The sequence below is a fragment of the Benincasa hispida genome, chromosome 11 (genome assembly GCF_009727055.1).
Source record: "Benincasa hispida cultivar B227 chromosome 11, ASM972705v1, whole genome shotgun sequence".
In the NCBI taxonomy this organism is placed as follows: Eukaryota; Viridiplantae; Streptophyta; class Magnoliopsida; order Cucurbitales; family Cucurbitaceae; genus Benincasa; species Benincasa hispida.
The window spans coordinates 78,961,718-78,976,951 of NC_052359.1; the positions used below are offsets into that span (position 1 = coordinate 78,961,718).

General features: G+C 31.2%; 1 protein-coding gene across 2 annotated transcripts; it reads left to right on the forward strand.

Moving 5' to 3' along the window:
• Positions 1-6,179: 6,179 nt before the first annotated feature.
• LOC120092041 (tyrosine-protein phosphatase RLPH2-like) lies at positions 6,180-11,761 on the forward strand. Of its 2 annotated transcripts, XM_039050230.1 has the most exons (5): positions 6,182-6,546; positions 7,047-7,351; positions 10,089-10,156; positions 10,494-10,673; positions 11,388-11,761. In XM_039050230.1, the coding sequence occupies exons 1-5, from the start codon at positions 6,338-6,340 to the stop codon at positions 11,565-11,567; spliced, it is 942 nt and encodes a 313-aa protein (XP_038906158.1). In that variant the 5' UTR covers positions 6,182-6,337; the 3' UTR covers positions 11,568-11,761. The 2 variants fall into 2 exon arrangements, with proteins under 2 accessions (XP_038906159.1, XP_038906158.1); XM_039050231.1 differs by lacking the exon at positions 10,089-10,156 and having other exon boundaries at positions 6,180-6,546; positions 10,558-10,673.
• Positions 11,762-15,234: the final 3,473 nt, after the last annotated feature.

The window sequence follows — 15,234 nt, forward strand, 5'->3', positions numbered from 1 at the left end:
ATCTGTGGATATTGAGGCATGTGTGTATGTTGTAGAGCCATGATGTTGAGGCATATATGTATGTCATAGAACTATATTGTGATAATTATGGTGTCGAGCCTATGATAGTGATTTTACTGATTAGTTAGAATGCCCACTAAGTTTGTGTTTCCTTCGGGATTCACCAGTTTGTGTTTCTTTCGGGATTCACCAGTTATTGTGTCTCCTTTGGGATTCACCAGTTATTGTGTTTCCTTTGGGATTCACCAGTTTATGTTTCCTTCATGTTTCACCAGTTTGTGTTTCTTTCGGGATTCACCAGATATTGTGTTTCCTTCGGGATTCACTAGTTTATGTTTCCTTCGGGATTCACTAGTTTATGTTTCCTTCAGGATTCACCAGATATTGTGTCTCATTCAGAATTCACCAGTTTGTGTTTCCTTCGGGATTCATCAGTGTGTTTCCTTTGGGATTCACCAGTTATTTTGTTTCTTTCGGGATTCACCAGAGGTAGTGGGCATATTTAGCTACAATAGGATATAACTCAGTTTTTCATGTATGTATGTATCCCATGAGGACTAGGACAATTTATATGTTCCACCAGAGGTAGTCATCTAGAGGACATAGATACCTAACCTGGCCCCAGTAGTGAAGTTACTTACTGAGTATTTTATACTCATTCTTTCTCATGTTGTTGTTTCAGGTAAAGGTAGAGATGCCCCGGAGACGGACAAGCAGAATTCGTGATCGAGCCACTGGGACTAGTTTTATGCTTCCGCTCATGAGATTTAGATTTCTTTTCATGTTTTTCTTAACTTTCAATTTTGATGTTTAAAACTTACTATTAAGAATCGTTTTTAGACTTATTTATTATCATTTATGATTTATGGGTACCCTACTGTTGTTTTTAATGTTTGAATTTAATGAAAGTCTTTTGAACTTACTTTATTTAATTAGCATTTATTTCGCCATAACAGAATGTCATTTTAAGTTCCATGCATGCACTTATTTAGTAACAGCCTAATTTAAGTCATAGGGGGTCGAGTCGTTACAGTTGGTATCAGAGCCTAAGTTTTAGGTTCTGTAGACTGACTTACGATGTAAGTCTTGGTTTTGTGTCCCTTATGGCTATTCATGGATCTTTCGTCCTCGCCAGGTATGTTCATTCATTAAATGTTTTATAAAAAATGTGTTAAAAAACCTTCATGTCTAAGCTTTATGTACTGAATGATTGTTATTGCTAGTTTAACAACCTGAAAGAAGTTAGTATGAGATGGCTATTTTGGTTTCGTGTTATGGAAAGAAAGAAGGATCATAATAAGGCCATTTGGTGTTAGTTTAATTCATGGAAGAACTGTTAGAAACGAACATATATTTCGGTTAAGAGATATTGAAACTTGATAGAACTATGAAGTGTTATGCACTTATGACATGAAAGAAAGAAATGGATGTATTTGGTTAAGCTATAGAATAAGGTAGGTGAGTTGGAAATTCACTGGGGAATAATATTAAGTTTTGCATCACGAGAATAAAACTAGTGATGCTACAAGGAATTTTATCACAAGGCACACGTTCTTAGTTATGAGATTAAAGTTTCTTTATAAGATAAAAAAAAAATAGGTGAAGAAGAGACTATAAATTCTATTAAGGATTACTAGATATTAAAGTCAAAATGTTCCAAGAAATTTTTTGAAAGTATTAATAAGTCATGATCACTTTCATGGTATCGAAGTTGATGGACCAAGTAATGTATGGTGTTTTGGTTCTTTATGTAACATACCTAAAAGGAAGAAGAATTACTAGATGGAGCATAAAGTGATAGTATGAGGAACTCCTTACAAGACCGAGATAAGATGAATTGGACAAAGAATGTCAAGATGGTTGAAATTATAGTTGCCTTTAGATGGGAGAAAACGAGTTATTGGATTGGAAATTCAGGTGCTTGGGTTTGAACTATGTGTTTGTTGGAATGAAAAGGTTCAAGTTTAATTAACCATACCAAGAGGAAGGATAAACGTTTTGAAGTTTAAAAAGCAATGTTGTCTTGTTGTCTTGTGAGGATATCCTACTATAGTTCCAAGTTTGGAACGGAATTTTAGATTTATGGAAAAGGTTATAAAGGGTCATATGTCTTGGTTTAGGGATTATGTTTCGCTCTTGAAGTAAAAAGTACACTTTCAAGTTGTTGGCTTAAGCAAGGATAAATGTGAAGAAAATGATAGTATTTAAGGAAAGGTTTTATTCATTTGGGGAGATAAATGGAAATTAATGTGTTCAAGATTCTCAAATAGTTAAGAAATGTTTGAATTTTAAGACATGATATGGGTGGATACAAGGCATGGTTCGGTGTAAAATAGGAATCTCTTATTATCATTTAGAACTTTGGATTGCAGTAGGCATTACTTGGAAAAAAAAAATATAGCCTGCTTAGGTTGTTGGATTGTAGAATGTGAAAAGGGATTCGAATAGTCACATATTTTGGTAAAGATATATTTCACTAAGAAAATGAAATAGAGCATCTTGGATTTATTGGTCTTGGAAAAGATAAGGGAAGATGAAAGGATTTGAGAAATATTTTGTTGTTTTAAGAAGGTAAGGGGAATTGATGTTTTGAGATTAAGAACAAAGGTTTGGTTTGGTGTCCAAGGTAGGAAATATGTGTTTACGAACCTTTAGAGTTGGTATGAACAATCTCGTTACTATTTGGAACTATGGATCTTAGTATTTGATTGAATAGATATCATGCCTAAGCTATTGGTCATGGAACACAGTTTTAGCATGAGAATTTGATTAAGTTAGACTATCATGCGTTGAAAGAGTGCTTAGCAATCTTCTTCAAATTATAGTGGAGTCGAGGAAATAACGTTTTATGAAAGGATGTTTAGTAGCAATAGTTGTTAGAACCATGGAAATGGAAAGGTTAAGGCCTCGTTTAAGAGGGAAAAGACGTTAAAAGGTATTAGCAAGGTTTAGAGGATTTGATTGTGGACACGAATATCTAGAATAAGGAATTAATGAAGCCATTGATTTGATTTGAAGGTGAAAGTAATCTAGCTCCAAGTAAAATAAAAAAAAAAAAAAGCTATATGAGTATTAAGGTTGAATAAATTTGATCTCCCATAATGACCCCTAGCACTAGAGATGAACTTGAGTTGAGAGCAACTCCTATTCTTAAGGTTCCTTATAGAAGGACTTTAGTAGGGTTGGAATAGCCTAAGTCACTCATACAAGAACCATTTAGCAAAGTGCTTCATATGTGCCTTAATGTTTTTCCTTCGAGCACATCAGCTTTGTTTATTAGGAAAGAAAGATGATTCACGCGACTTTGTATCAACTATTACGGATTGAATATGATAGTGCATCTCGATTGTAGGGGATTGTCAGGGCAATTAGGTGCCGGATCCGAATTCTGAATCCTGGAGGTGAGATACCATGAGAGATATGTTTTATGTTGCATGGACAGTGAGGTGATCCACTCTATGGAGTGTGAACATTCTCAATATAGATGTACACAATCATGAAGATCTTTATCTTAGAAATTGGCATCAGGGAATGGTTACAGCTATTATGAGGTTATGGTGATGTATTTTGGAATGATAAATGCTCTACAGTATATGGGGACTTCAAGAGCTTCATTTAAGTGAGATTTTCAGACTCGTGCATAGGAGAGTCTAAATGGTGATATATGTTTGTTTTAAGATTAACGAGTAACATGATATTGTTTCAGATAAGTTATATAATTCATGGTAGGAGGTGAAGACTTTCTAAAACTTGGAGACAGTGCTAGTTAGAAGTTCTTTGGTAGAATTATCGATTTGAAGAAGCAATTTGGAAACATGAGGATGAGACAAGAACTAAGTATCACGAGCCTTTAAGGACTTGAAATTTCGAGGACGAAATTCTCTTAAGGAGGGAAGAATGTAACATCCCCAATTTCAGAAAAATTTAAGTTAATTATCTAAAATTATTGACTTTAAATTTCCCTTTCATTTGGAAAATTGGGATTGAATTGAAATAATTGAAAAACTTTTATTGATTAAATTGAATTTAATTGATTAGATGTTCGAACTGATTATCTTGAAAATATTGAATTTTGCTTCCCTTTGATTTTGGATTTTATGGTCAACTTAAAAAAAAAAAATAAAATAAAAGAGATAATTAATTTCATGTGGCTTTGAATTGATTTAAATATTTGGAAGGATTTAATTTATATCAAATTGATGGATAAAATATTTTATTTATCTTTTCAAAATTGGAAAAAAAATAAAATAATTGAGATTTTTTATCAAAATTAAATGAGAGTGAAAAGAGGCAAAAAAAAATTGGGAGAAAGCAATTCGGTTTTTCAGCGATAGCTTTCACAAAATTGTCGATTGTCGGAGTTTGAACCGTTGGATCGTGCTCAAATTTGTTCAGTCTATTTGAGACATATAGAATTTCATTTTGAATGGTTGATAGTTGTTTGAAGCTCTGGTTTGTTTGTAATTGCTGCTGAATAAAATCTGTAAAACTAGAAATTCCTCTTCTCTCTCACTCTCACAAACCCTCTCATGCAAGACCCTCACTATCAGCAGCTAACCTAAACAATTTATGTCGTCTGACAGCAACACCTGCTGCCTATCTATGGTAGCCATGAGCTGACGTGCCATCAGCCGCCACTGCCCGATCTTTACCGAAATCTTGAGAAAAACCTTGGGTAAGACTTATTTTTCCTTATAATTTGGGAGGTGAAATTCACCCATTTGATTTTGGGTTAAATTAGTAACCTGTGAAACTTAGATTCAAGATTTGGAAGTTTTGAGACATTGACCATCAAGCTAGAGACCATTTTTTATTTTGCAGAAAATTGGTAAAGATTGGTAAGTTCTAGGTAAGAGCGGTTGAGTTTAGAAGGTTCTCGGTTGCCCATTAAATTTTGGTTTTCTTTTTGGTTGATGCCAATTATATTTGGAATTTAGATCCAAGATTGGAGTATTTTAGAGTGCGCAACGTGCTGTCTAGGGATTCGAGTTTGTTCGACAAGTAGTTTGGTAAGCGTTGTGATCGTTGTTGTTGGTTGTTGGCCACTTATTGATTATTGGACTAAAAGAATGGTTTAATTTTAAGTATTTTGAAGGTTCTAAGTCGTCATCCATTGAGTTTAAAATATGCTAAGAGGAGATTTTGGAGTCGAAATCCTGTGAGTGTCTGTTGATCAAGTTTTGTTTGGGTAAGTTATTTGGTGACCGTTTGATTAAATTTAAGTCCTAGGGGGTCAGGTCATTACATTTTTTCTCCGAAACAATAACAATAATGGTATCGGTAACCATAACCATAACCATAATCATAACGGTGACGGTAATGGTGACGATACGACATAATTTTCGGGTACAATTCAATTGATCACCTCATGACAGACAAATGTAGAACGCCAGTAAACAATAACAAACGTAAAAATATGGGTCTCACTTTTCAAATTACCTTTCATTTATTGTGATACACCTTCCGTATAAGTGGCCTTAGTCTCTAGATTTAAAAAATGTTACACTTTTAGTCTTCAGTTTTAAGTTTAGATTCAGTTTAGTTTCTAAGTTTCAATATATTATAATTTTACTCTTCAATTTGAGCTTTGTTTTAATTTGGTCTCGATGTTTTAAGATTTACACTTTTAACCTCGAATATTTTTCACTAAATACTCATTTTGAATCTTTGCTATTGTTTGTTAATTAATTAAAAGAATTAAAATTAATTAAGTTGTACTATTTTTCACTAAATTAAAATAAAATCTAAAATTTCACTTCATAATTGTTCTATATTAACTAATAGACATTAACGTCAATAATTAAAAATGAGTATCAAATTACCTCAAATCTTGAAAATTAAGTATCAAATTCAAACAAAACTAAATACCAAAAGTAAAATTATAACAATTGAAATTTAAGGACTAAATTGTCAAAATCAAAATTTAAGGAGTATGACATTTTGAAATCTAATTGCCAAATAAAAACTAAACTCAAACCAAACATGTATTTTCCCTTCAATTTTAACATGATACCTCATATTTTTCTAATAAAAAAAAAAAAGGAAAGTAAAATAAAGTACAACTCACGGGTTATTAAAGCATAAGATAAGACAAGGAATCAGGGTGGGGCAGCGGCCAATGACAAAAAGACAGAGCAACCCGTGAAAAAAATAAAAGGTAATTGGGGATAGCCTAATTGAAAGAAACAAGATACATTTTTTTCTTCTTTGTTTTTCAAGTCAACTGATCAAAAATGAAAATCAAAATTAGCCTCTATTTCATCTCATATGATCTATATAGTTGGTCTCCTTCTTCAAGCTCGGAAGAAATTAAAAAAACCATATATTTACAGATCTAATGTCAAAGGAGACGAAACCTAAAGTCGTGTGTTGTATTGGCGACATCCATGGATACTTCACCAAGCTTCAGAAGCTATGGCGAAACCTCGAGTTGACGATCGGGGCCTCCGACTTCGCTTCCGCTACCGTCATCTTCTTGGGAGATTACTGCGACAGAGGGCCGAATTCTCGAGAAGTGATTGAATTCTTGGTCTCACTGCCTTCCAGGTACTCAAAAGATTTTATATATATATTTGGTTATGCCCTTCAACTTTAGACTTTTAAGTTTCAAAAATATCTTTAAAGTTAAAAAATAGCAAAACAAACAAAAATGCTTTGAACCTTTAAAAATTCAAAAACATATTAGTTGCTATATAGATGTTGCTTAGAATATCACTTACAAGCCATATATAAATGTGTCGTAATTGATATGACTTTCCTCGATTCAAGGTTCAATCTAACAAATTCTAATCTAAAGTATTTTTGCGACAGATTAAAAACGTAACCAAATTAGTTACATCTATGCATTTTTAATGACCCATGTCACTTTCCTTTATTTTGCTAATAGTTTTGGTAGTTTTGAACCATTTTTAAAAGTTCAATAATATTTTTAAAACTTTCCAAAGTTGACATCCAGTATTTTTTTCTACTCTTCACCTTTTAGAATTGAAAAGTTACATACTAAAAGGAAAAAAGTTAGAAGGTAAAACTTTGTCTTGCTATGGAAGGTATCCAAAGCAGAAGCAAGTATTTCTGTCAGGGAATCACGAGTTTGGGTTAGCAGGGTTCCTAGGGCTCGTGGGAGCTCCGTCGAACGAGTCGGGGTTCGAGTCGACATGGGAGGGGTTCGAGGAGAGGGAGGAGGAAGAAGGATGGTACAAGGGGGAGGGGTATGAGAATATGCATTTGCAAGCAAGAATGTGGGGTGGGACTACAAGGGAGAGATTTGATGCATATGGAATTGAATTTATGGGCTCAGTTTATGATGCTGCACCAACATTTGAGTCCTATGGTGTTCCTCATGGATCTCCTGGTATTGTATATCCCATCTTTTTTTTTTTTTTTTTTCCAATTATTTTTAGTATGTAGTTCAATTTGATTCTTTAAGAGTGAACACTTGATTCATATGGTATTTCATAAACATATACCTTTAGTTAATTTATTGTTCTTGTTTATTTCTAAATAATTTACATGATGATGTAGATCTAAGAGTTTAATTTTAGGTTCTCATTTTTCCTTATATATATACACGCACTAAACAGATGTAATGATGTAATGGCATTTTTTCTTTTCTAGTAGGCACGATATGGATTAGCATTTTGATTTTTTTTTTTTTTTTTTTTTTGCAAATTACAAAAACCATCTTTGAAATTTAATGGTAGTTGCAATTATATCCTTAAATTTTCAATTTTAAAAATTGAATCTTCAAACTTATATAAGTGTTAAAATTAGGTCTAATAGAACCTTCAAACGTACATAATTGTATAAATTGTAATATTTGTATAAGTTTGAGAGTTCAATTTTATCATTTATTATTCTAATTTCTATAACTATTGGAAGTTTGAGAATCAAATTTTAATCATTATAGAATTTTCACAATTATAGAAAGTTTAGCTTTTGAGTCATAAGTTTGATTTTTCAACCCCACATATTGTAAAAAAAAAAAAAAAAGGAAAAAATTTCTAATTCTTTTCAATCTTAAAAAAGCTAAGAGAATAAATTTATAATTTTCTCAACGCTAATAGACTTCTATCGGTGTCTATCAGTGATAAACTTATATCAATTTCTATCACTATAGTATCAATGATAGACTTTTACCAGTTTTGATCACTGATAGACACTGATAGACTTCTATCAGCCTCTATCAATGATAAAATTTTATTAATTTTTATCATCGATAGACTTTTATTAGCCTATCAATATCTTTCAGTGATAAACTTGTATAAGTTTCTATCATTGATAGACTTGTATCAGTTTTCATTACTGATAGAAATCTAGTGATAGACACGGATAGATTTCTATCACTAGATTACTGATAGAAATCTAGTGATAGACACTGATAGATTTCTATTAGTGATAGACATGTATCAGTTTTTGTCACTAATAGATGCTGATAGACTTCTATCAGCGTCTATCTGATAGACATTGATAACAATGTTTATCACAACTATTTAAAAACAACAAAATTCAAATCAATCATCCAACTTCATGGGTAAATAAATTTGAACACCAAAACTTAATGGGTGATCAAGAACAAAAAAAATTAACCCAAAATGCCCAAAATCTTATCCCTAATAGCAAAAAATCCGACGAACTCTAACGCTGGTGACGACAAGACAACGTCGATGAGGATTAGGTTGCATGGATTTAAGAGTTAGAGGAAGAGAGAGAGTAAATCAGGTAGAGAAAGAAAAATTGGCTCACCGAAGACGACGTACAACCAGATCTGCGATGTAGACCCCAACAACGATAGATCGACGGTTGAGCAATGAGTGTGGTGGTTGTTGGATGTTAGAGTGCATGGGTAAGAGAGAGAGACCGAGATTGGAAGAAGAAGACGACGACGAAGAAAGGGGAAGATGGAGAAGGGGGAAGATAATTAAATTTTGCTATTTTGTGTAAATAGTTTTTCTTATTTTTTTCTATTTTTAAAATCTCCCTATTTTTTTATTACATAATTTTATTTTATTTTAAATTATTTTGATTAACAAAATAAAATTTTAATGATGTACTAAATTTATGAACTTAATTTTAATTGAAAATAAGTTTTTGTTTTTCAAAATCTCGAGTTCTGAAACATGATCAATATTTTTTTCATTTTTGACATCTCTCTCTAAAACCTTTCTCCTAAATTAAAAAAAAAAAAAACAAACAAACAAAGACAAAATCTAATTTATCCTTCGCTTTCCAAAATTTTTCATCTCGACTCTCCCCTTCTAAACCTATCTCTCACATTTCTCTTTGTAAAAGTTAAATATTCCTTTCATACTTTTTTTAATTTCTCTATCATATACATGTAACTTTAATATTCTTTTTTTCTAAAATACCCCACTAAATGAAGTTTTTTCTCTCCCCACTGCTTTTATCTTTATATTTTTATTTCTAACATATCCCATTCTTTATTATTTTACTTTCTTTCCAAGTATTTTTCTAACCAATTTTTCACTAATATAAAATTAGGTTATAATGTAAATTGAAAATCGATATTATAGGATTATAATATCAGTTGCCAACCAATAAATATGGAGTTATTAAAAATCTTCAATGTCGATTGTCTTTAATGTTCAACCGACATTATATTTCAGTGTCAGTCACCTTTAATGTCGGTTTTCAACCGACATTGAACATCTTTAATAACACCTTCTTCAATGTCAGTTGTCTTTAATGTGGTCCACCTTTGAAGTCGGTCAATAACTGATATTAAAAGGGTTTGTCCCGACATTAAATGTCTGTCATTGTTTATTTATTGAAAAAAAAAAACATGTACATATATATACACACATATACATGTATATACATAAATATAGACATATATATATATATGTATACATACACATATATATGTATATCTACATTGATATATATGTTTTGCTTGTGTGCATGCCCAATACTATTTCTCTATCACCTGTCGGATAATACTATTTCTTTCTGTAGTTAATATTCTCTCAAATGTATCTCGAAAAACAGAAATTCTATAAAACATTTTTATATTAATTTTGTTTCAAATAGAACTAAATAATTTAAAGTATACTACATTACTGTTTTCTCAGATTTGATGAAGGCAGTACCTGATGAACATAAGAAGTTCCTTTCCAATCTGGTTTGGGTTCATGAAGAAGTAATACTAATTTAGTCTCTGAGCTCAAATCAAATAGCATAATATATATAGGAGGTTTTCCAAAATAGAAAAATAAGGAAACCATTTACACAAAATTGTAAAATTTTAATCTTCTTTGATAGAGACTGATAGAAGTCTATCCGTGTCTATCAGTGATAGAAACTGATAGAAGTCTATCACTGATAGACCATGATAGAAATTTATCAGTGTCTATAAATTTTTTTTTTGTTATTTTTGTAAATAATTTGATATTTTTTCTATCTATGAAAAGTTTTCATATATATGTCTCATAATTAGGAAGAAATAACCAACCAAATAAGGGTTTGGATTTCCTTAGGATGATGTGTGTTTGGAGACAAAAGATGGCATAAAGAACTGCAGATTGATAGCAGTCCATGCAGGTTTAGAGGAAGGGAAAGATGTTGAAGAGCAACTCAAGTTTTTGAAAGCCAAAGAAACCAAATTTCCCAAAATAATGGGTCTAAGTGGGAGGAAGAATGTTTGGAATATCCCAAAGGTGAATATTGTTATTGTGGTTATTATTATTATTATTTTACTTTGAATTTATGCCGTAAATATTTTTAAATATAACAAAATGTCACTGTCATGATAAATACGGATAAACATTGATAAAAGATGATAGATAGTGACATTTTGCTATATTTGGAAATATATGTTTTACCCTTTAAAATAATAACCCTTCAATTTAATGAAAAAAATGATGAGTTAATCTAATGATTCTATTAATTTAAACTTAAAACTTATCGATTTAAACCTTCCTTTCAATTTTCGTTTGAATATATTGTATAAAACTTATAATTATTCCAATTAAACGTCTAAATTTTTATAAGTGAACGGATCAATTTCGATCATTTAGTAAAGATTACATACCCATGAAATTTGTCAATGCATCAAATACTCTTGTATGTGTGTAATTTCTTCAAAAGTTGGTTGGATTAACCAAATGTATTATTAGAATTGATGCATTGACAATTTTTAAAAGAAATTCCCAAATTGAAAGTCCAAATTAATATGCTTATAAAAGTTTTTCAGAAGTCTCACACGATATTTAATCCAAACAGAACGTAATGGAGGATATACATTAATATACTTACGAAAGGTTAGAATGAAAATGGATATAATTATTTGGTTTAAAGTTATAATTAATATACCTTCTAAAGTTTAGATATATAAATTGATATTTTTCGAAATTATAATTATGATATTACAGGAACTGTGTGAGAAAAATGATGAAAAGGCAACCATTGTTGTAAGTGGACACCATGGAAAACTTCACATCGATGGCTTAAGACTCATCATTGATGAAGGTGGCAGTGTGCCCGAGGTTAATCCTTTAGCTGCAATTTTGCTTCCTTCCATGAAAATTGTTCGTGATACTGATATCTTTTAAATTCTCTATGTCTTTTTAATACTTATGGGGATATAGTTAATTTCAATATGTCTTTTGGAATAATGATGTTAGTGTGGTTTCTGCTACCTCTTAGTCCTTGGAATGGATGTATATGGTGGAAGTTATTGGAAGAGAGATTCTAATTTTTCTAATAAAATTATAGTACTTATTATAAATATTTGATATATAATAGATGCCCGTTAGATGCTCATGCTTAGTATCCATTGACCATGTATCATACTCCTATTTTTTCAAGTATTGTTTACGTGTCTCAAGATTACATATTATTGGTGTTTATGTAATCCACATTTGGTGGGTTTTGTAAGACACACACAGATTGGTAAGAAATCCAGAAGACTTGGAGGAAATTTCCATATTTTTCCATTTTCTATAACTTTCTTTATTTAATTTAATTATTTAGTTATTTTATTTTATTTTAAATATATTTTATTATTGCATTGTATTTTCTCCATATATGTGTTCTGTTGTGCTCCTCAATTTTACAACAGGTTATCAGCACAAGCTCCTGTCATTTTTTCCTCTAAAGATAGGTCCTAAAGGTATGTCGTTTTCCCCTCTTCGCTATAATCAATGAATTTAATTTTATTTTGCATATTTAATATCTATTAAATTTCTAATAAAAATATAATATTTTGTGATAGTGTTGTCATGACAACCTTACGAAATTAGAATTCGCAGCTCTTGACATTAATGATAATAATTATTTTCATGGTGCTCGATGAGGAAATCCACTTGGATGTTATGAACTTAAGGGAAATAATTAAAGAAGGAAATACGACATCCAGTCAGGATAAAGCAAAATCTACGATTTTCCTTCATCATCATCTCCTCGAGAAATTGAAAATGGAGTATCTTATAATAAAAGATCCCCGTATCTTGAAGAAAAATTTGAAAGAGAGGTATGATCATAAAAAAAATGGTTATTCTTCCCAAAGCTCGTTATGAGTGGACGCATTTGAGACTACAAGATTTTAAATCAGTAAGTGATAACAATTCCACATTATTTAAAATCAATTCGTAATTGTTGTTATGAGGAGAGAAAATTATTGATGTTGATATGTTAGATAAGACATTTTCTATATTTCATGTCTCAAATATATTATTACAACAACAGTATCGAGAGAAAGGTTTATCGAGAGAAAGGTTTTAAACAATATTGTGAACTAATTTCATGTCTTCGTAAGGAGTTATTGATGAAGAACTACGAATCTCGACCAAATGGAACAACACCATTTCCTGAAGTGAATGTTGTGAATATTAATAATTGTGGTCGAGGTCGTGGTCGAGGTTGTGGTTGAGGTCGTGACCATGGTAGATGAAGAAATAATTATTATTTTTGTGGTGGTCATTCTAATCATTCAAATTTCAAAACCACACAAAATGATGATCACAAAAGAAAATCTCCACAAGATAAGAGTTTAAAAAGTGTTGAAAACAAATTCTTCCAATGCGGAATGATTTAACATTGGTCATGTACCTGTCGTACGTCAAAACACTTAAGTTGACCTCTATCAAGCCTTCCAGAAGGAAAAAGGGAAAAAATGTGGAAGCAAATTTTGTATACCAGGATAATGATATATTTGACCCATCCAATATGACAAATTTGGATGTGGCAGACTTCTTTGAATCTCCTGAAGAGAAGATCGACACAGTTGATGAAACATCAAGTGTTTCTTTTGACTTTGAAAATATCTAAACTTAATGTCATTATTTTTATCTATTTTTATGTTGTTTTTCTCTTAGTAAATGTTAACTTTTGTACATTTCAAGTTTTTCTTATTGTAATAATTTTTTTTAATGACGAAACCTGGATCACTTTCATATGTTGGGTGATTAAAAATGAGCAAAGAAGATCTATGTCTGGCAGTCAATGCAATTACACATATAATACTTACAAGTAGAAAATATTTTTCCAAACTGACAATGCTGGAAGCAAAAATCAATACAATATTAGCTTCTGCAAACCTAATTGAAGGGTTTGGAAAAACAAATATTATTTTGCCTAAAGGAACAAAATTTAAAATTGACAATGCATTGTTCTCTAGTCAATCAAAGAGAAATCTACTTAGTTTTAAAGATATACGTTGGAATGCTCATCATATTGAGATTGATAGAAAGAATAATATGGAGTATCTTTATATCATATCTACTCTCTCTTATGAATAAAGTATATTGGAAGAGTTTCCTGTTTTATCTTATGGATTATCTTATACTCATATACGAGTAATTGAAACATATGCAACAATGAACTTGAAATTCATGAATCCAGACATATTTTCAATTTGACATAATAGACTAAATCATCCAAGATCTATAACGATAAGAAGAATTAGTGAGAATTCAAATGAACAATCATTGAAGAGCTAGAAGATTCTTCAATTTAATGAATTATCATGTGATGTTTGCTCTCAAGGCAAATTAATAATTAGACCATTATCAGCCAAAGTGGGAATTGAATCATCTGAATTTGTAGAATGAATTCATGGTGATATATGTGGACCTATTAACCCATCAAGTGAACCATTTAGATATTTTATGGTATTAATAGACGCATCCAGCAGATGGTCACACATGTGCTTATTATCAAGTCGAAATCTTGCATTTGCAAGATTACTTGCTCAAATAATTAAGTTAAGAGCACAATTTCCTGATTATACAATTAAGACCATTCGTCTTGATAATGCTAATGAATTTACATCCTAAGCTCCCAAGCTTTTGATAATTATTGTATGTCAATTGGGATAAGCGTTGAACATTCTATAGCTCATGTTCATACACAAAATGGTTTAGCATAATCATTTATAAAACGTTTGCAGTTAATTGCTAAACCATTGCTTATGAGAGCTAAACTTCCTACATTTGTATGGGGACATGCTATTTTGCATATAGCGCCACTTGTATGCATTAGGCTAGTAGCTTATCATAAATACTTGTCATTGCAATTAACTTATGACCATGAGCCAGATATTTCCTATCTGAGAATTTTGGATGTGTAGTATATGTTTAATTGCTCTACCACAATGTACTAAGATGGATTCTCAAAGGATGTTAGGAATATATGTTGGATATGATTCCCCATCAATTATTAAATATCTTGAACTCTAAGGAGTGATGTATTTACTGTACAATTTGCTGATTGTCATTTTAATGAGACGAATTTTCCAATATTAGCAGGAGGAATTAAGAAGTTGGAAAAAATTGCATGGAATACATCATTATTCTTTAATTTAGATCCCTGTACAGATCAATGTAAACATGAAGTTCAGAAGATAATTCATTTGCAAAATATAGCAAATCAGTTACCAGATATATTTATAGATGCAAAGAAAGTAACTAAATCACTTATACTAGCTGCAAATGCTCCATTGAAAATTGATATGTCAACGCAGTAAGTTGTCACCAATGAATCTAGAACACGACAGAAGCGTGGTAGACCAATGGGTTCCAAAGATAAAAACCTCGAAAATAAAAAATAATTGATAGTAAAAAAGACTTGGTTGATAATGTAAATACACATGAAAAATCCTTGACATGACTAGTGAGGAAGGTGAAATATTGAAGATGATAATGAGATTTCAATAAACTGTCATGACAGGAAAAAGATAGAATTGAACTAAGGTAGTTGTTGACAACATTTTTGCGTATA